General features: G+C 47.8%; 1 protein-coding gene across 1 annotated transcript; it reads left to right on the forward strand.

The window, feature by feature from the left end:
* The first annotated feature begins 9,576 nt into the window (after nt 1-9,576).
* ACKR3 (atypical chemokine receptor 3) lies at nt 9,577-21,023 on the forward strand. Its single transcript, XM_044241908.1, has 2 exons — nt 9,577-9,674; nt 19,112-21,023. The coding sequence occupies exon 2, from the start codon at nt 19,138-19,140 to the stop codon at nt 20,224-20,226; it is 1,089 nt and encodes a 362-aa protein (XP_044097843.1). The 5' UTR covers nt 9,577-9,674; nt 19,112-19,137; the 3' UTR covers nt 20,227-21,023.
* The last annotated feature ends 843 nt before the right edge of the window (nt 21,024-21,866 follow it).

Consider the following 21,866-nt stretch of genomic DNA (forward strand, 5'->3'; position numbering starts at 1 on the left):
CCACCTTTCTTAACATTGAAAGAAAAAAAAAAAGGGCAAGGGTGTCATTGTCTCACTTCTTTGATACAGGGTTTCTGTAGAAGCTGATATAATTTTAAATAGTAACTCTGGGAATTTGTTATTAATGATTTTTAGAAAAAGTGTATCTAGAAAATAAGACCTTGCTCCTCACTGTCTCTTCCCTTTTCTTTCTGAGCAATTCAGTCCTAAAGCAATTAAGTCCTTCCCACAGTGGGAAGCCAGGGAGACTCAGGATGGGATAAGCAGGGCACTCTCACAGGTCAGTCCTGCGGTGGGTGTTGAGGCCCAAAGGGAGTGAGGAGGGCATTCACAGATGCGGAAGAAGGACAACGAGTTCTCCCAAAGATGTCCACATCTTTGATCCCCGAACACATTTTTGGTTCCTCCAAACCTATGGATATTACCTGGATGGCAAGTTGTGATTGACTAAGGATCTTGAGACGGGGAGTTTATCTGGATTATCTAGGTAGGTCCAATGTCATCACAGGTCCTTACAGAAGGGAGGCGGGAGATCAGAGTCAGGAGTAGGAGATGTGAGGACAGAACACAAGGTTGGAGTGACGTGGGGAATGGGCCAAGTCAGGGCCTGCTGGTGGCCTCTAGAAATTGGAAAAAGCAGGAAAGTGTCTTCTCTGAAGCCTTCAGAAGGGAAGAATCTCCACTGGAACAATGCTTTTAAGTTTATGATGTCCAAAAATGTAAGAAAAGGTGATTTGTTATAGCAGCAACAGGAAAGTAGTAACAAGGCGAGTGATCAGATGAATTACCGTAAGGATAATGGAAGCCAAGACTGTCATTGAGAAGGGAGTTGGAATACACATTAGCTGTGAGCACATTTTGCACCCAGATCTTGACTTCTAAATACCACTTTCTACTAAGACTCCTTGGAAGGCTGATTCCAAACTGGGTTAGGGAGAGTGCAAGATGAACCTGGGTCATCTTCTTGTGCTAGGAAACAAAGGAAGTTCCAAAAAAATGGTGGAGGTATATTAAAAGGACAAGGATGCCAGTTCCCACTGGCCAAATCAGGGAAAATTCTGAGCTGCAGAATAAATACTGAGAATAATGGATTATAACTCACCGAGACAGGAAACTATGAGTTTGTACAGATACATATAAATAAATGAATAAATGGAAAGTTTGAGGAAGAATGACATACTTGTACAGATTCAAGCTATCTACTCTCAGAATTACATATAAAAGAGTAACTACAGTGGAAAAGCCTGACAGACAGTTCTGAATCAAGAGATCAGAGTGAACCCCATCTGTAATGGAACAAATTGATATTGTTGGCCATTTCACGGGCTGCAAAGAAAACACACCTTCACTTCTGTGAAATTCTCACCCAAAACTTGTAACTTGGGCCTAATCAAAAGGAACCATCAGATAAAACTCAGATGGAAGGATAATCCGTAAAATAACCAGGTTGTTATTTTCAAGCAGTTCCATGTTACAATTGTCAAACGAAGTCTGAGAAAGTGTGCCGGACTGAGCTAAATGGAAGAGAGGTAGCTGCTCAAAGGCAACGCCTGATTCTCTGCAAAAGGTATTATTGGGATAATTGGCAAAACTCGAATGGGATCTGTGCGCTTGGAGGTAGGAATGTATCGGTGTTAACTTCCTGATTTTGATGGTTGCATTCAGATAAACAAAGAGGATATCTGTTTGTGAAAGTCACACACGTAAGTATTGCGGGGATGATAAGGCATTATGTCAATAACTTACTCTCAGGTGGTTCAGGGAAATAAACGAGTTTTTGTTCTTGTCTGACTCTTGATTTCAGCTCAGGTCATGATCTCAGAGTCCTGGGATCGAGCCCCACGTGGGGCTCTATGCTCAGTGGGGAGTCTGCTTGAGATTCTGTTTCTCCTTCTCCCTCTGCCCCTCCCCTCATGCTCTTTCTCTAAAATAAATAAATCTTTAAAAAACAAAAATAAAAATAGGAAGGAAGGAAAGAAAGAAGATGGGAAGGAAGTCTCCCTTGCTATTTTGACATCCCATGGTGTTAAGGTCTTTAGAGGTATTTTCAAACATAGGTGGAAATGAAAATGTGTCACTCTTCGTATATAGGAAATTTGCCATCTCAAAACCCAAATAAGCTGAAATAATTTTATTAGCTATACTCAGATATTTCTTCTTTATCTTCAGGTTAGATATTTTTGGGCTGAATCATTTTTAGGCTTTGAAGCTAAAATCTATATATTGAAGTTTGAGGAATGTGAAATCACAGCACTTTAGAATGTTGCCAAAGTTTCAGAAAAATGAGGCTTAGGTTTGACCCGACTTGCCTGGTATCTCATTAGGAGCTCCATACTTTGATATGCTCTCCTGGCAGAAGTTTCCTGGACTCACTCAGAGATCAGAAAACATTCTTCTCTGTGTCAAACTTCACAACGAAGTGGAGAGAAAGCCAATCTTCACTCAGAACTTTCAATTCAAGTTTTTTCCCGTTTCCTTAAAATTTAAAAGCTAAAATGAAAAATTTCAAACACAGAGAACAGTAAGTAATGTAAAGTATACCTGTGTGCTCAACCAATAAGATCCAACAAATGTGAATATTTTGCCTAAAGAAATAAAAATGCTGTAGAAATCTCAGATACTCCTGTGTATACACTCCATTCCTTTTTTCTGTCTCCCTCCTCCAAGGTAACCATTGTCTCCAAGTTGGTATATAGTCTTTCTTACTTCTAGGTAGGCTTTTTGCATAATTCTATAAATAATGTGTACTTTTCTGTGAATGCCTTGAAACTTTAAATAAATGGTGTCACTTCATTGTTACACTGGGCAACCTTTTTAAAAATTGAGGAAAATTTCAGGAAAAGCACAGATCTTAAGTGTACAGGTGATAAGACATGATAAATATATATATCCAATGTAACCACTGACCCAATGAATATATAGAATATTGCCATCATCCCAGAAAATTCCCTTTCTGTTAATCCCCACCCCTATAACAATAATTATTTTATTAATTCCACTATGATAGTAGTAATATAATTGTTCTGAAATTTTGCTAATTGCTATGGTGCCTTTGTCGTACAGCAATTGCCTGTGCATGCAAGTCTATTTTGGGGCTCTATCTTGTTCCCTTGCTCTATGTGCCTATCATGCCAATTCTACCCTAGTTTGCTTGCCATGGCTTTATAGTAAGTCATGAAATCACAGAGTCCTCCAACACTCTTCCATTCTGGGACAGACTGAGCTATTTTGAAGTCTGTTGAATTTCCATAAAAATTTAAAAATTAACTTGCCAATTTCAACAAAAGAATCCTCTGGGATTTTGATTTGAATGACATAGACTCAATAGATCAATTTGGGGAGAACTGGCATATTAACAATATTGAATCCCCCAACCCATGAACATGGTATATCTCTCCATTTGTTTTGCTCTTCTTTCTCTCAGGGCTGTTGTTGTAGAGATCTCATGTGTTTTTTGTTAAATTTCTTCCTAGATATTTTATGGGTTTTGGTGCTGTTATAAAGGAATTTTACAATTTTGTTTTCTAATTGTTTGCTGCTGATATACAGATATGTAACTGACTTTTGTATACTGACATGATACTCGGAGGCCTTTCTAAATTTACTACTTAGTTCTTGAAGTTGTTTTGCAGATTTTTCAGGATTTTCTGTGTAAATAACCATGTCAGCTGCTAATAAAGGCAATTTTACATCTTTCTAATCCATATGTCTTTATTTTTAAAAATCTTCCTTATTGGCAATAGCTAAGACCACCAGTATATTGCTGAAAAGAAGTGATGAAAATGGAAGTAGAGTGTTCAATTTTTTACCATTAAGTATGATAGTTTTAAGTTTTCATACATGTCCTGCATCAAATTCATACATATTCCTGTATAAAATTGAAGAATTAAATCAAGTCAAAACCATTCTATTTTTAGATTGCTGAAGGTTGTCATCACAAATTGATTTTGAATTTTGCAAATGCTTTATTTTGTTAACTTAGTGAATTATATTGATTTTCAAATGTTAAACCAATCTTGCATTTCCAGAAAGAGCCCCACCTAGTCATGGTATAATACGATATTTGCTTTGTTTTTTTTTTTTGTTTGTTTGTTTTGTTTTGTTTTTTGTTTGTTTGTTTTAAGGATCTTTATCTAAACATTCATGAGGGATATTGATTTATTATATTCTTTTCTGTTCACGTTGGGTTATTTTTGGTTTGGGGAGTTCTTATAAATAGTCCTACTATAAACATTCTTGTGTATTTCATTTGGTGCAGTGTATACATCTTTAAGTTATACCTTGCGATGAAATTCCTTGGTCATATATATGTATACATTTGACTTCAGTAAATACGGCCAAAATGATTGTACCAGTTTATACCTCCACCATTGAGATACAGACATGTCCCTTGAAGTGTGGACTGTGAGCTGTTTGCTACTAGTCTATAAAGAAGTAAGGTTAGAAACCGAGAGTGAGGAACCATTCAGGAAGGTTTAAAGAAATGTGACATTCCTGTGACATACGAAAACATGGTCAGCAGCCTTGTGTGACAGGCTGCTGCATAGACAATTCATACGTTACACTTGCATGATGATGCACAGTGGCGGGAGCTCCTCCCTAGTCACGCTCAGTGGGACATGTCTTGGTGTGCACTGAATGGGATATCTAAAAAAAAAAAAAAGAAAAATAAAAACGCATTGCATGGGGCACTGGGTGTTATATGTAAACAATGAATCTTGGAACACCACATCAAAAACAAATGAGGTACTGTAGGGTGACTAACCTAACACAATTAAAAAAATAAAAAATTAAAAAAAAACAACGAAAAAACAGAAACCAACAATACCCCCCCCAAAAAAGAACACACTTGTTCTTCACCTTTTAGTCTGAGAAGCACTGATGTGGGAGCATTCTGGTGGTTCTACATCCTTGTTAATATCCCTAATTTTCATGTTAGCCTTTCAAGGAGTGTCCAGTTGTAATGGCACTGTGTTCTAATTTGTATTTTTCCAATGTCTAAGGAATTTGCATACTTTTCATATTTGTAGGGGGTCACAACTTGGTGTGAAGTACATATTCACATTTTCCCCTATTTTCAAAATATATATTTTAAGTCTTCCTAAAACATTTTTTGGAGATCTGTCCTAACTGATCCCTCAACCATTTCTATGAGGCAGAAGATGAGTGAAATATGGGGAGGGCAAGAACCTAACTCAAAAGTGAGATTCTTCTGAGTTTATTCATTTGGTTAATATTTAGGAGCTTGTACTGTGGGCCAAACACCCTGTGTGACAATGGGGATAGAGCAGTGAACAAAATAGCAACATTCTTACCCTTGAGGAATTTATACTCTTGTGGGGAGAAGACAAATACTAAACTGGAAATTTTAGGTGGCAGTAAATTCTATGAACAATATAGGACAATGACAGAATAATTATAGTAGTGAAAGGTTTTTCTAAAAAAAATATTGAAGTCAACATTAGAATAACAGGAAGGACATAATCATACAACAGTCATTGGGAAGAGCTCTTCCAGGAAGAGAAAATATCAGGTACAAAGGTCCTGAGGTAGAAATAAGTAGGTCTGAGTATAAATGAGTGAGTATTCTGATTTGGGTCAAGATTGACCTAAGTGGTACCATTGATACCTAGTACAGTGGGTATGGGTGGCATGTTCCCAGACCCCTTTGACTTCCTTGTATGTCTGTGTGTCCACATAACATGGGTTTCCTGCCCAGGCCTGTGATTGGGACGTATCTTTGAGAGACTGACCTCAGGTTCCTGGAGCTGTTTTGCTGACAGGAGGAAGGTTGGAGGCTATGTTCCCCACCTTCCCACCAGGCAGCCCCAATCCAGGGTTTGAAGGGTATATGAGTATGAAAGCCAGCATCCTTGCCTGCAGTTGATTGGGGTGAAGTCAGGGTGGACTGCAGGCTCTGGAGGCTCATGAAGGGGGTCAGGCTGCAGCTGAGACCTGGCCAAGATCATAGCTTTGGCTGGGTTTTCTCCTTCCCTTGCTAGTTTCTTCTGGAGCACTTCTATAATAAACGGGTTGCCCCGAATTCTCATCCAGGGTTCTGCTTTTAGGAAGTCCAACTTAGGACTTCCTGATCTATATTTTGCAATGGGTTTTCTTTTTTTCTTTCAAGAGTATGTCTTCTGTGGCATCAGATGACAGCCGGTGCTGTGAAGTCAGACAAATCTAGATTTGAATCCCTGCCATTCACTAGCTTGGACAGGTTAACCACTCTCTGGGCTTTAGCTTCCTCAATTACAAAAGTGGGACAAAAATAGTGCCAGCTTTGGGTCACCGTAAAGAGTAAATGAAAGAATGTAGGCAAAACACTTAGATCAGCAAAGAGCTAAACGCTCTTATTGTGAAACCTGTCCAGGCTTTACCAAAGGGTTCATAAAAAGTTGCAAGCCTTGGGTTAGATACCTGTTTTAGTCCTTAAAAAAACACAATATATCTCTGGAATTTGCCTTAGGCCAGGGTGGGACAAGGAAAGGAACGGTGAGGTGTCTCTGATATACATCCTTTCACTGAATCCTGAGACGCACCTGGAAAGAATAGGTTTTATAATAATTATTAAAAATATTTTCTTTATTTTTTTATTTGAGAGAGAGCGGGATAGGGAGGGAGAGAGAGAATCTTACACTGACTTTGCATGGAGCCTTGAGCCCAGTGTCGGGCTCTATCCCATGACCTTGAGATCACGACCTAAGCCGAAATCAAGAGTGGGAGGCTTAACCAACTGAGCCACCCAGCTGCCCATATTATAATTATTTTAAAGATAGGAATTTCCGAATCAGAAAGGCTAAGCTGCCTAAGGAGACATGGTGTGTAAGTTAGAGCTCCAAGTTACACCTGCCTGGAGGGAGCCCAAGCTGGGATCCCGATTTCCTTGGGGGGTTGGGCTCTGTCTTTACTTCTAGGTCCTTCCCCCAGAGAAGGGGCTTGTGTCTGCTCTTCAGAGGAATGTCCAGTGCTAGCCGAGACCACTCCCACTGGGCCGAGGCACTAGGTGCTGCGGCTATTTCCCGGGGCATAAGTTCCGGAATCTGGAACGTGATACTCCTGAGGTTGGAGTGAAGACCCAAGGTTGTGCAAAGTTAGCCTGACGTCTTCAGGCCGATGGTGCCCTTGTGCGTCTCAGGGGCCACAGCTGCAGCCGCCAGAGTCCATGCTGGCTCCATTCTGACCGTGCTCACTAGGAGCCCAGACTCAGAGCGCCCAGGACAACAAAGCTTTTAAAGTAAGGTGAGGTTTCAGTCCGCAGGCCCACTTGGGGTGCCAGAGCCCCGCAAGAATAGAGCGTTCTGTTATCATGTTTTGTCTGCAGGCAAATCACGTCAATGGGGAAAGTCTGTTCTGTGGAATTAGAATCCCAGGAGCAGTTTGGACACAGGGAAGGAGTGCGGACTTGGCCGAAAACCTCACCACTGCGCGTTCCACTAAGCACTCTGGGGGAGAAAACAAAGCGAGAACTCAGTCCTGAGTCAGCTGGGACAATTCAAGCGACAGCTGCCCAATCCTGCCTTCTCGGACTTTCCTAGTGGGGGGTAACCAAACTCATTCCTGCCAAGCTAACCCTTGTGCGTGACGCTGTCCTTTCGCAAAGCTGGGGCAGCCCCACAAAGGTGCAAGAGCCTTCTGAGGGCCTGGGGTGGGGGCGGAGGCGGGGCGGGGGCGGGGTCCGCCTTGCTCGCCGCCCCTGGGCTCCGAAAACCCTGTGGGGAGTGCGGGCCCCACGGCCTAAACCTGCTTTTTTTTTTTTTTTTTTTTAAACAACTACGCCGGGTGTTCCTTCTTTTTCCTGGGCGACTGCATCTTGTAGCTCTGGTCCAGGCGTGTTTTAAGAGACAGCAGGCTTAATTCAGAGCGGATTCCAGCCCGGGTCCAGCGCTTCACCCCGGCGTCCGAGCTTGCCAGGGGAGAAACGCGTTTTCCAAAGAAAAGACTGTCAAGTTCATGGGAAGAGAAAGCGAAGCGTGTGCTCTCCAGCCGGCGCATCCCTGTCCATAGGGCTCAGACACAGGGTCACGCATAAGAAGAAACCGGGACCAGAAAGTTGTGAAAAAGCATTCTTGCCCTAAACCCTGGGCGTGCGCACAGGGCTGCCGGCGGTTTCTCTTTAGCAAGATTTCTCGCCAGGCGCCTGGAGGTGGAGTTCGGGTGCGCAGGCGACAGGGGGACCCGTGCGGGGCCCGGGCCAGGGCCGTGGGGGCAGAACCCCCTCCGCAAGCCGGGAGGGGGCGCGGAGGGGAAGCGGAGCAGGTGTGCGCCTAGCGCTCGCATTTGGTGTTCCACTGCGGGAGAAAAACGGGCAGCTTTGATCTCAAAAGAGTGTTTCTTTTGTTAAGGGCTTTCTCCGCGCCAGGGCCTTCTAGCCACAGGAGAGTTTGACCCCCCAAACCCTCTGGGCTCGGTGTTGGGCTGTCTCCTGTTATTTTCAGCAAGAAGTAGAAAAAGAATCTCAGAAAGTTTTAGCTGGGGAGAAAGTGGTAACATGCCGACGCCTCCATGAGTATGCGTCCTTGGGGAACGCCAGGAGAAGCAGAAAGCAAGCCAAAAGCCTAAACGTGGCACGTTAGTGTGGGGGAAAAAGCTCAGTGAGCAGGCGTTTTAAAAGTGAAAGTTTAGGTCATTTGTTTCATGGTCGATTTTTCTAAATAGGGTATTCAAGGTGACTAGCCTTTGGAACACATTCTTGTGGACAGAACTTCAGCTATACACTTCTGGATGAGAATGTAGATTTCAGTAATAATAGCAATTAGTAATAATAAAGCATTTGCCAAATTCACCTCAAAAAAAAAAAAAAGACTGTATCAAAAGACATTTATTATACCCCTAATGTGTGCCTGGCCTTGGGTAGGCATTTCAGAACACCATATTGTTTAGATTTTCAAGGACTTTGGGCCTGAATCCTTTACAGATAAAAGTATTCAAATAAAATCTTACAATCTATTTCTAAAGCCCTTTCCCCCACTCTTGGGGTATATAAAACGGCGCCGATTAATCGCTCCTACCAAAACTGTTACTTCTGTTTTGGAGGAATTAACAAAGAAAACCCAGGCCAAATAAATCAACACCGAAGTTCAGAAGGTCAGAGCAATTTGTCTTGGGAACAAAGTCTTCCCTTGAGCTAAGAGGCATTCAAAGGAACTCTTGGTGGTAATGGGATTATTAAAGATATACCTGGGACCAGATAAATATTTGATGATTCTGCAAAGCTCTGGGTTTCTCTGCCGTTTTTCTTCTGCTGACACACGTTCCCCCAGTGGGGTCCGGACCTCGTGGCTTCATTAGACCTTGCAAGTCAAGGGCGGCTGGGGTTTCCACAGAGTGCGTTGTGGGGTGCAGAGCTGCGCGGGAAAAGACCGGGGTTTACGAAAGGAGTGTGCGTGCAGGAGCGCGCGTGCGCATGTGTGTGTGTGTGTGTGTGTGTGTGTGTGTGCGCGCGCGCGCGCGCGCGCGCTGCTGCACGTGTGTGTAGGGGGGGGGAGCGGCGCGGGCCGGGAGCGAGGGCGATGCGGGTTCCACAGCTGCCACCTAGAGGCGTATTCCTGCAGTGTATATAACGCGGGTCCGCAGCCCGAGAGCTCAGTCCTGCAAACTGCTCAGCCCGGAGGCGGTGAGCGCTGCAGCCGCGCAGGGAGCCCTGAGCCCTGAGCCCGAGCCCAGCCCCGGAGGTAAGGAAACGGCTCCCCACAGCCCTGCCTGCAAAGGAAGGCGAGGAAGGCGGGCAGGGTTTCTGTTCTCAGCTAAGCGCTCTTTCTCAGAGGCCTCTTTCTGAATCGCCCTGATGGTTGCTGAGAGTCCGCAGGTCTGGTGTCTGAAAGCCAGGGCTGCAGGCTGCATGGCTGCTTTGCAAAGCCTGTCTGCTAACTTGGGGGCTGCCCCTTTCTGCGGCAGCAAGTAAAAAGGCAGGTTTCCTTGAGTCACTGGTGGAAGGGACGCTCCGTGTGTGCCCGCTGGCTTTAGGAATCGGTGTTTATTTGTTGCTGTGGGTGTTGAAGCTCGGGTAAGGGGGAGGACTCAGCAAGAATGCAGACTGTCGGTTCTGCTTGCTCCCAGTTGGCATAGGGAACCGCCTGGCACCACGGCTGACCTCTTTCATGGGGAGATCAGTCGGGACATAGATGGACTTGCCAGGAAATAAGCAATTGCAGAACGATGTGAACTTTAGGAGGGGGCATCCTTGAATGAAGCAGGGAACTGTGCTGTGAATCTTTGTGAGTCCAGAACGTATTGGAATTTGGGGCTTTGCGGGTCCCGGCTCCTGTAAACCCAGAAGCTGGAAGGGCGAATGTTAATTCAGCTCCGTGTTTGTGGCTTTGACTGCATCCTTGCTAATCTGAGTATTTATTGTGCTCTTGGAAGGTAAGTCCAACTTCAGTTAGGAAAAACAAAACCAAACCAAAAAAAGCACACACACAAGTCCAGGATTTTGTAATTTAAAATGTACCCTTCAGGTAAAGCATGACTTTTGTTCAGTTCTGTTAGCAAGCATAAAGATTCAAGGGGTGACTGACAGTGAGAGCTTTGGAGTGAGGTCGGGGGTGGGTGGTTAGCCAAGACTTGTAACTTCCAGGGAGAATGAGAAGTTGTAAAAGTCAGACTAGCTGTCTCCCTCCCTCTCTCCCTCCTTCTTTTCTGTCTCTCTTCCTTTCTCTTCTCTTCTCTCTCCTTCCCTTTTCTTTTTCCTTTTCCTTTTCTCTCTCTCTCAATTCACTTGCTCACAACAGGGTCATTAGGTTTTCCAGAAGTGGAAGCAGGTCCCCTGACATGGTTTATAGCTCTTTGAAGCTATTTGGTGTGCTGACATGCCCTGAAACTTCATTCTGCAGAATCTCAATGTGGTAACTTTTTCTTTTCTCTTTAAACGCAGATGCTGCCTTTGTGTCCTTTTATTTATTCCAGGAAAATGCCGAGATCAAATAGGCTTGCCTAGAAAAGAAAGTGGAGGCTGCCCCGTCTGTCCTTTACTTTCTGTAGCTTTTAAATGGATAAACTGCCTGTCCTTCCTCGCATCAGCACGGCAGTTTCCCCAGATGCAAAGCCTTTCTCTAAAGCAAAGTTGCACAGGGGAGCTCTAGCTTGGAAACAATTTGCTCTTTTTCCCCCTTCTCTGCCATAAACACTTGAATGTGCGCACAGCCTCCTGGGGATTGGTGGAGGGGGGCGTGTGGAAGAGCAAAAGAAAATTGAGAAATGCCTATATTTTGCTGCCTGTCCATTTTTAAAAAGGGGCACGCATTGCAATCATAGTTTTAAAAAAGTTCCAGAGAGTATAGCCAGGGCAGCATGCCGGGGCTTAACTAAGTCAGGACTTTGGAGGTGAGTTTTTCCCTTATTAACAGCAAGTCCTGGGAGAATTGAGAAGGTATTATGGTTTCTAATCAGACCCAGAATAGGCAGAGTATAGGCTTTCTGGATGAAAAAAAAAAAATCCAAACAAAAAAACCTCCTTCATCAGGAACAGTGGCTTTTTGTGCGATCATCTAGGGAGAGGGGCTCCTGTTTTCGGGGAGGTGTGAGGGAGCTGGCTGAAGTTACTCAGACCTGAGACCAGCCGACCGTCGTTCTAGAAAGTCTAAGAGTAAACTACGGAGGAGAAAAACCACCGAGACTTCAGGCCTTTAGATTTTTCTCAGTGGTTTTTGCCAGGCACAATGGAATTTGGAACTAAAAAGATCTTAGCTTTACTTTTAGGAACAAGAACAGTGTTAGAACGCCTTGCTAGTTGAGTTCCATGCATGTAGGTAGAGTTTAGAAAGAAACCCAAGGCTGACTCACATCAAGTGTTTTTCAAGTCCAGAAAATTATAGCCCTGGGACACACATTTTCTATTAAAGTAAAAACAAACAAGCAAGAAAAAGAGAGAGAGAGAAAGGAGAGGGAGAGAAGAAAAGAAAATGGAAAAGGGGGGATGATCTGATTTTGAATACTTGATGGTTTCTTGCAGGGCATATTTGATTTTTTTTTTTTAACCTAAGGATCGCCTAATTTAGAATTGGGGGGAAAAAAGTAGGTGCTTTCCTTGTTAAAGTAATGAGGGGATTGCATATTTTTATGGTGAATGTTTTGCTGAACCACAGGTAGGTTTGGGAGCTGACTCCGTTTTGTTCTAAGCGCTCCCAAGGGTGGAGGGACTAAAAAGTGACTCAGGTGGCTTTAGACCACCGTTGGCTAAGGGACAGCTAAAGGACAGTATGTACATCGGGATAGCCAGCATCTTTGAATTTTCTTATGGTAACAGATACCTTTGTGGGGATCATCCCTGAGTTTTATGAGAAGAGGCCAAGATGGAGTAGCCTTCTCCTGGGAGCCCTATTGTGTCTGGCCCAGAGCCTGCCTGACCTCCCACTGCCTCATCCAGGTCCTGAGCTGGGTGGGAACAAGGGCTCTGGTTACACGGGGCTAACCCAGCCGGCAGCTTTGTAACGTGGATCTCTGGCTCTGCCTTTCTGGGCACAGCATTGCTTTCCCGTGGGCAGCAGAGCACAATAGACCAGATTGGGTTTCTGGACGTGGGGTTCGATTTCTCCCCCAAATACTTCAAAGTGGGCGAGGATGCCCCAACTCGTGCATTAACGGGAAGTACATTGAGAACTCCAGCGATAGGTGACCTCCTTCTGAATCAGGATAGGGAGTTTCTATTTTTCTCTTTGACTCTCTGTTATTTTTGAGTTTTCTAATGAATTAGAGCAGTTCCCTACTTGTGTAAAATAAGTTGCTGTCAAGACAGCCTTGTTTCTGTTTGCTTGGCACTGGGGGACAGACTAGTCCCCGATCTGCTGACAGCCCTAGCAGATGGCTGCAGGGAGTCTGCCGAAGCTGAAGCTTCTCTGGTCTTTCCCGTAGATATAATGCAGCATCGGTAAAAAAACAAGAACAAAACCAAACAGCAACAACAAACACACACATAAAAACCAACCCCTGCCCCCCACAAAACCCTGACCCCAATGATGTACAATCGCCTAATGATATTTTAGATGTAGTGTGGGTTCTCCTCACCTGAACCGCATGCCAGCTAGCGTGGAAGGTGTGGGACTCTGGCAAGGAGGCCAGAGCGTGCCTCCCCTGGGAGAAGCCCCTGGATAAGTCGGGTAAGTGCGGAGAGCAGCTGTGTGCCACAGACCAAGATGAGCGTGTCTCTTTTCCTGGCCTGGGCTCGCTTTGAAGGTCGCAGCAGTGAGAAGCCAGATGAGTGATCTGGTCTGAACAGCACTGAATGGCTCTGTGAAATTCCCTCCTGGAAGGACATAGATCCCAAATTGCAGAAAACCAATAAAAAAAGGTCACCTGGAAAAAAAAAAACACAAAAAAAGGTCACCTGGAGGCAGAGATCCCAAGGAGCCCCAGCGGCTAGAGCGCCCCTAACTGTCCAAGCTGGTGCTCAGCCTCGACCTGGCACAAGGCCATTGGGGAATCAATCTGCACCACTGGGGCCTGAGCAGGAGCACCTTCCTCCAACCTGTTTGCACCCTGTCACCACAGCTGGCCTTTAACTGCCTGCCTTCGACCTGGTTTGTGTCACCTCTGACCCCCACCTCTCCCCAGAGCCTTTTCTGCTGCAAGCTGCTTCCTTGCTCACAATATCTCCTGCCTCCTGCGTGGGCAGGCCCAGCCTGACTCCCCTGCTCCCCCCACCCCTCCCCCTGACTCTGGTCACCAGCTTTCCTTTGTGGGGAGCTTGGCTTCAGCCCGATTCAGTGACCCCTTTATGGTATTTCATTGATTATCTTACCCATCCATTTCTCCTTGAAGGCCTCCATAAGCCACTTGAGTGGAAATCCCTCACCCTCCTGCTCTGGGGGCCACTCACCACCACCCTGCTGCCTTCTTGCCCTTGTCGGTTGGCTCGTGAGTTCTTGGGGGATGGGCCACGGTGATCCCTGTCTATTAGCCCTGGAGCAGTGCCCCTCACAGAGGAGGTTCCACAAACATTTGGGGGCACGAAAAGGTTGATGTCTGTCTCAGCTTGATGAGGGGTGCAGAAAAGTGTCTTCTGGACGACTCCTCCCGGGATGACCTCAGACCCCTGGTCTTGGTGGAGCCTGATATCACTGCTGACTGGGAGTGCCCCAAACACCCGCCTCGGGCTGGCTATGGGGCCCGAGGATGAAGACTGGGGGTGAGGAGCTTGGGCAGGAAGAATGTGGCGCGACACAGCCTGGAGATGTGGGTCCTGGTTGGGGCTGGGGTGGGAGAAACGGGACACCTTTGCTGGGAAAGGAGCGGCTAAAGGGTTGGTCGAGAAGACTCTTCCCGGTCTGTGATGGGGATTTGCAAACACACTGAAGGCCCTTTTGGGGAGAGCAGCCAGATGCTTGAACACTTGGCAGGCTCCGTCACGGAGGGGCTGACTCTGGGCCAGAGAGAGGGCCTGTTCTCTGCAGGCCGACTGCCACCCCGTGCAGACCAAGCTTGGGGACGTCTAAATCTGGCCTGACTGCCAGCTCCCTGGGTGAGCTCAGGCCACCATTTGGAGCAGTGACATGTTGCCTGCCAGTTGCTGTAGTTCACTTGTGGGGATACTTGGTTGATGAATAAGGAGGCTGAGAAGTGGGAGGCTCATCTCCCAGAAAAGTTCTCCCATTGATTCCCCAATGGCCTTGTGCCATTGGGAATTCGGGTGATGGACGAGTCCCTTTGCAGACCGCAGGCCGGTGGGGAGGACTGGCCAGATGCTGGGTCCACTGTAGGCCATAGGAAACGTCCCTTCCTGTCCTGGTGGAAGTGAGATGCTCCCTGCATACGGGGGTGGGAAAAGGTCCAGAGCACGTGGCTACTGTAGGGAGGGGGGTCAGAGAGAGCACGGGGAGTGCCGGGGAGAAGGGAGCAGACGGGGACAGGTCCGGTTCTCTGCCCTCAGTTGGTGTCTGGGCTCTAGCACAATGGAACTCGCACCACCCATGTCTTGTGAAACACCCTTCCATCACAATGTACTTAATTCTTGATGTCAGATTTCAAATAATACGGAAGTTTATGGGGTGAAATTTACAGTCCCCTCTTGGGCCTCTGCCTGCCCAAAGCTTTATCCTTCTTGAAGGTCTTTTTTCTATGCCTCAGTGCACGTGTATTTATATAAAGCTGCTCCTCCTTTGGCTCTGGTTTTTCTGTCCCTGAGGTCATTCTCGGTCTGTGTATCTGCCTCTGGCCTCTCCCTTCAGGTATGCTCAAACGTTCTGTCTTCACAAAAGCAGATGCCCCCATCTTCTTACGGCTACAGTTGGATATACCCTACTTGATCAAACCATCCCTCTCCCGATGGACATCGAAGTTGCCTCCAGTAAACATACCTGCGGGGATAGTTGGGGACAGTTGGGGACACCGGGATCTTTAGAGAGGTGAAATGTGTGAACTTGTAAAATCAAAAAGCGATAGAAAATTCAAAGCCCTGTTTTTTTCCTTCTGTCAGGACCTTTTAGGCAGATGCCTTACCACTTAGTTGCAAGAGGGTCTCATCCTCCTGCCTGCCTTGGTAGGGGGCGGCTCCGAGCCCTCAGGAAGGCAGGCAGTGTTGACTCTGAAAGGCGTTCCTGAGCTCTGGCCCCAGGCTGGCTGGAGTGGAGGCGCTGGCTTATCCCAGCAGAGAGAGGTTGGTCCAGTGGGAAGAAGGGTCTCCTCCAGGTCCGGGGCAGACCACTGTTGCCTCCCAGGATGAACACACCAGCACCCTGGCCCAGAGGCCTGGCCACTTAGATGGGAGCGCGAATCCTTCCGGATGGATGCAGAACATGGGGGTGCTGTCTGTGTACCGGCAGAGGCCATCTCCTGCTTTTTTGCTGGAGATGCAGGATGCTCAGGGAGTTAAAGTGGCCCTTGTGGTCCACTGGGCCGCCCCCTCCCTCCACCAGGACAGGAAGAGAGGTTTCCCATGACGAAGTGATGTTACCAGGCCTTTGGAAACCTGGGATCTGGGTAGACACTCCATAGCTTGCCATACTGATGGCTCTATAGGAGCTCTTGTGAGGATCTCAGCCAGTGGCTGAGGAAGATTCCTCTTTCCAGTGGTGGCCACATGCTGTCGCTGGAATGGCATGAAGTGGACTGATGCAGCTGCCCTCTTGGACACGGGCTAGGGCAGACAGGCTTCTGCTGCAAGCCACATGCAGCATCCATGCAGATTGTCTTTGTCAAGTCATATTCTTTCCTGGAAACAGCCCTGGATTGTTTCTAAAACCAAATGCGGGAAAAATACCAAAAGGACAGGGGTCTAAGCTGTTGTGAGTCCCATTTCCCTCTTTAGTCCCCTGTTGGGATTTGCAGGGAGTTTGAGGACCACAATTGGTTTCATCTCCTCTCTGTCCATCCTTCCTTCTCTTGACCACTAAGGCCTCCTGCCCTGGGAGGAAGGGGTACCAGGGGGTCCCTCTGGGGGAGGTGGTGGTCCGGGTACAGGCCTTGGGCTTCAGCTTCTGGGCTGATGGTTGGTGGGAGATAAGTGATCGGGGCCCAGCTGGCTTTCATGCTCGAGCCAGGAGCTTTGGAGCCTCTGCTCTCCACTTGAGCCCTGGCTGGAAGAGTCTCACTGGGCCCCCCAAAGGAGGGAGAGGACTGCTGGAGGGGAGCCTTCCCCTGCGAGCAAGAAATGCTTCTGGATCAGAGGACCAGTGATTGCTGAGTCGGGTTTTCATTGCCCAGAGGACAGCGATGGAAACCAAGGATGGAGCCGAGGCCTCTCCCACCATGGCTGGAGCTCCGGGAATAGCGACAGTTGGCAGCCCGAGAGAGTGGGTCCCGACACCTTGACCTGGTAATTTCCAAAAAGGTGGAGTAATTTCCAAAAAGGTGAGAGGCAGGGGGATTCTTGTAGACCCCTGCCTCTGCGTGGGTCTGACTGTCCACACTGAACAGTGCCCAGGGTCTGCTCGCTGAATGAATGGCATGGGAGGCCTGAGCTCGGTCACTGACTCCTTGTGGTGAGCAAAGAGCTGGGTGTACTTGGACCTAGTCAGACTAACCAGGGCTGGGGCTCATTTCTTCCTTTCTGGCCCTGTGGACAGCCCCATGGATGGCCCCATGGACCGCCTGGACCCTGGGCTCTGTGGCTTCCAAGCACAGCACCCTGAGGCCAGTCCAGGAGGTTGGGGAGTCCTGGCTCCTCAAAGGTGTTCTCTGTTGCCCCTTGTCCCCACATCCTTTAGGGGCCTCAAGCTGGACAGAGTGGTCCAAAGTCTCATAATGTGAGGATTTTGTCCTAAACATGGTCGTGCTGAGTCTCCCTGGGTGCTCCCTGTGCTTGTGTGGTCTGTCTGATCTGGCCCAAGTTGCTGGTCTTAGGGCATAGGAATCCTCCTGCTGGGGTGCTCTGAGGACCACCAGGCTCCCCGGCTGTGGGCCTTGCCTCTGCCAGCCCCTTCTGGGCTGCCCAGGGTTCTCCCCTCGGCAGTAGGGACACGGGAACCTGCTTAGGTCACCGGGAGAGGGACAGAAGCCTGCAGGTGGTCTCTGCTAACTGAGATTTAAGATGAGGTCACCTGCTGTTAGTTTTGAAACTAAGGAGTGGGTCCTGGGAGGCAGCAGGATGTCTAACCCATCAGGGATGCTGTTCATTTATTCTGCAGGTAAAGCTATCAAGCTGCCTGTCTCTGCTCACTCCTGCATCTCCCTCCAGGAAGGGACATGTATTCCTTAGGCAGTAAGAGGTGGTTTCAATGTGGAGTGAAAAGGGGGGCTGTGCATTTTGCCAAAGGGATGGGGGGAGGGGTGGGGTTGCGACTTACAGAGCATCTGCTATGCGCTAGATTCTGGAGTGGGTCCCTTTGTTCTTGGGTGCCTCTGTGCTGGTGTCCCAAGAATGCAGCCCAAGACAGGTTAGCAAGTCAAGTTAAACAGCAATGTGGAAGGAATCAGAATTCCTACCCGGGAAGGTCTGGTCTCAGGATGGGTGCTTTTCCCAGCTACGTGTCTGCATACTGTTAGTGTAGCCACCTGTGTGCTGACCCGTGGACCAGGATCACCCATCTTCCTATGTGACCTGGGGTCCACGTTGGATGAACTTAGCACAGAAGCTCGACTGGGGTCAGTCATTAGCTATGACCCGTGAAAAGGAAGGACAACCATCTTCCCATGTGAGGTCACTCCTAGCAGGATACCCCTGTTCCCAGGATCACCCAGTGGGCAGCCGACCCAGGACCATGTCCTGCAGGGATTTCAAGGCCCTCGAATGGGTGGGGGCATCAGGAGAAGACCCTCCCGGGAATTCTTCTAGCTGGGGCGTTTGAGGGGAAATCATCATTTCTAGATGCCGTGGTGGTACTTTGGAGATGAAATCTCTGTGGACAATAAAATGGTGACAGTTCAGAGTGTTGGCCTTAGGTCAAGTCAGCAGGAAAGAAAGTTGAGAAATTCCCTCCCAATCCCAGAAGTGCAGCAGGTGGTGACTTTTGTGCTCTGGGTCTTGGCCCAAGTTGCTCTTGAAGTAGTTGGATAAACTACTTCTTTAGAAGGGGAAAGTAGGCGCTGGACAGCTGGGTGGCTGCCCTTTGTTGAAAACCCGAGATCTCTGCAGGTTTGGGGTGTAATCAAGCTGGGGGTGTCGCACACCTGTGGTCTTCATGGCTGCACACTGAAGGTGGCCCAAGACCCAGGTTTCCATGTGCATTCTGCAGAAGGTAAAATGCACCAAGTCCCATTTTTGATGCACACTGGGAAGGGAATCTCAAGTGTACTCATTAGGACACCAGAGCAGGATACTTATAATACAGCAGTGATAGGAACAGTGGACTCTGCTGTCCTTTGGGACATGGGGGAGAATGGCACCACTGTCCTCTACTAAGACTGAGAGAGTGGCCAGTGTCGCCATGGCTGTCAGATGTTTCTCGGGCCCCCGGAGCACGCCGATCTCACACTGTGGGCCTAGCCAGGCTGGGGATGCCTGGGGAACACCGCCATACAAAGACAGAAAGCAGGCGCTCTTCTCGCTTAGGCACCATGCAAACTTAGATACCGGGCCGGTTTTTTGTTGTGCGGAGCTCTGCTGGGCTGTTTCCTTTTCTTTTGTTGGGAAGACACCACCGAGTATGCAGAGCGCTGGAAAAGTGCCTTGACCAGGCCTCCGGTGTGTCCTAATGAAGCCACTTTTCCATTGCATTCTCTCTGTTTGATCTTTGCGCAGGCCGTTTGCTTGCTGCCTGCAGCGCCATGGACCTGCACCTCTTTGACTACTCGGAGCCAGGGAACTTCTCCGACATGAGCTGGCCGTGCAACAGCAGTGACTGCATTGTCGTCGACACGGTGCTGTGTCCCAACATGCCCAACAAAGGGGTGCTGCTGTACACGCTGTCCTTCATCTACATCTTCATCTTCGTGATCGGCATGATCGCCAACTCTGTGGTGGTCTGGGTGAACATCCAGGCCAAGACCACTGGCTACGACACACACTGCTACATCCTCAACCTGGCCATCGCCGACCTGTGGGTGGTGGTCACCATCCCCGTCTGGGTGGTCAGCCTCGTGCAGCATAACCAGTGGCCCATGGGAGAGCTCACGTGCAAGGTCACCCACCTCATCTTCTCCATCAACCTGTTCGGCAGCATCTTCTTCCTCACGTGCATGAGCGTGGACCGCTACCTCTCCATCACCTACTTCGCCAGCACCTCGAGCCGCAGGAAGAAGGTGGTCCGCCGTGTTGTCTGCGTGCTGGTGTGGCTCCTGGCTTTCTGCGTGTCCCTGCCAGACACCTACTACCTGAAGACTGTCACGTCGGCGTCTAACAACGAGACCTACTGCCGCTCCTTCTATCCCGAGCACAGCGTCAAGGAGTGGCTCATTAGCATGGAGCTGGTCTCTGTGGTCTTGGGCTTCGCTATCCCCTTCTGCATCATCGCCATCTTCTACTGCCTGCTGGCCCGTGCCCTCGCCGCTTCCAGTGACCAGGAGAGGCAGACCAGCCGCAAGATCATCTTTTCCTACGTGGTGGTCTTCCTCGTGTGCTGGCTGCCCTACCACGTGGTGGTACTCCTGGACATCTTCTCCATCCTCCACTACATCCCCTTCACCTGCCAGCTGGAGAACTTCCTCTTCACTGCTCTGCACGTCACACAATGCCTGTCGCTGGTGCACTGCTGTGTCAATCCTGTGCTGTACAGCTTTATCAATCGTAACTATAGGTACGAGCTGATGAAGGCTTTCATCTTCAAGTACTCGGCCAAGACAGGCCTCACCAAGCTCATCGATGCCTCTAGGGTGTCAGAAACAGAGTACTCTGCCTTGGAGCAGAATACTAAGTGACACGCTCTGTGGGGTCTCGGGGACAAGTGTGTTGCTTTCTCCACGGCACTGGCTTGCATCGTTCCCAAGAGTAAAGCAAGGTGGCTTTGGGGCTTGAGGCTGGAGTCATGAGAGGGGAGCGGGTGCCACTGAGCATCCTTCCGCTTTTTCTCGGGCGGCCGCGGTGGCTGTCACGGCTCTGTGCGTGCGTCCTGCCGTGTGCAAGGCCCATCACGTGTCCGAGTCTGCCGCAGGGCAGGCTAGCCTGCATTTCTGTACAATAAGACGTTCTGTGTTCCCTGGAGGTTTTATATGGTGATTTGTATTTAAATCTTAAGACTTTATTTTCTCATTATCGGTGTACCTTATAAATGTATTTGAAAGTTTAAATATATTTTAAATATTGTACGGGAGCTATAACGCAGACATGTATCCAGAGTGTTGTAGTTTTAAGGCTAGTTTGATTTCAGTTTTGACTAAGGATGACATTAATTGTTAGCTGTTTTGAAATTTTATATATATATATATATATATAAATCTATAAATCTATGCCAGTTCTGGCTGAAATGTTTTATTTACGATAGTTTTCTATCTGTGTGGTGCTCTGTACTGGCATGGGATACGGAACAGGAAAGACTCTGTAAAAACAGTTTGTGATATTCATAGTTTTGTAAAGTTACCTTAAAAAAGCAAAACGGGGCAGACCTGTTCCAGGCTGCAACACTGTGCACAGAACGAACAGTCTCATTTTGGAGAATTCTCTCAATTTGTAAGTTATTATTATTTTTTTTTAAATAAAGATTTGTTTTTCCTAAAAAGGCATCCGAGCGTCCCTGTTAAAAGCATGTTTGGCATTCAGGTGGCGTGTGTGATAAGAATAGTACAAATCTATACTGCATGTCAGCTTGACCTAATATGCTTAAGGAAAGAGCGCTACTGTAAAAGCAAAACCCAAGGGGTTAACGGATGCAATGACATAAAAGGAAAAATATTCGAGCAAATTGAGGGTTTTGGTTTTTCTAAAAAAAAAAAAAAAAAAAAAAACCTGTCATGCAGCGTATTTACAGTAGGTGTGGTTTTCCAGGTCACCCTGGTGCAGGAAGGCTCTCTCGGTTGCTGTTGGCCCAGAGCTGATTGGGGCCCAGGACTGGGGTCATTTGTTGTTTATGCCCTTGTGTGTCCCCAGGGCCACATGTCACGACCCATTGATGCTTCCCTGCTATGGTTCTATGGTTTAAGGCCTGTTTACTCTTTCTGTGTACAGGACAAATTCTTCATTTAAAAGATAACACCCATTAGTGTCCCTCTTCTTGAGGCCAAGCAAAAAGCAAATTATCAGCCTGTGCATTACCAAAGAAATCCACTTTACAAGAGGCTTGGAAGAAGTGTGGTCGGAATGGTCCGTTCTGCTGTGCCCTCACGGATGACCTGGGGGTCCACGAGACAGAATGGTGGAGGCCTTAGCAGGTGGGTGCATCTGGGCAGGACCTGGGGGGAGGACCCGGCTCCCCTAAGCTGCTCTTACCACCTCCACCTCTGATGGGATTGATTTGCATGGGAGCTATTTGCCAAGACAAGAATGGACCCTGGCTGGGAGCTCTGCTCTTACATGTGAACTTGGGGGCTGCTTCCCTAACTTTGTGCTCCTTGTCTCCACTCCC

Source organism: Neovison vison, chromosome 3 (assembly GCF_020171115.1).
Source record: "Neovison vison isolate M4711 chromosome 3, ASM_NN_V1, whole genome shotgun sequence".
Taxonomy (NCBI): domain Eukaryota; kingdom Metazoa; phylum Chordata; class Mammalia; order Carnivora; family Mustelidae; genus Neogale; species Neogale vison.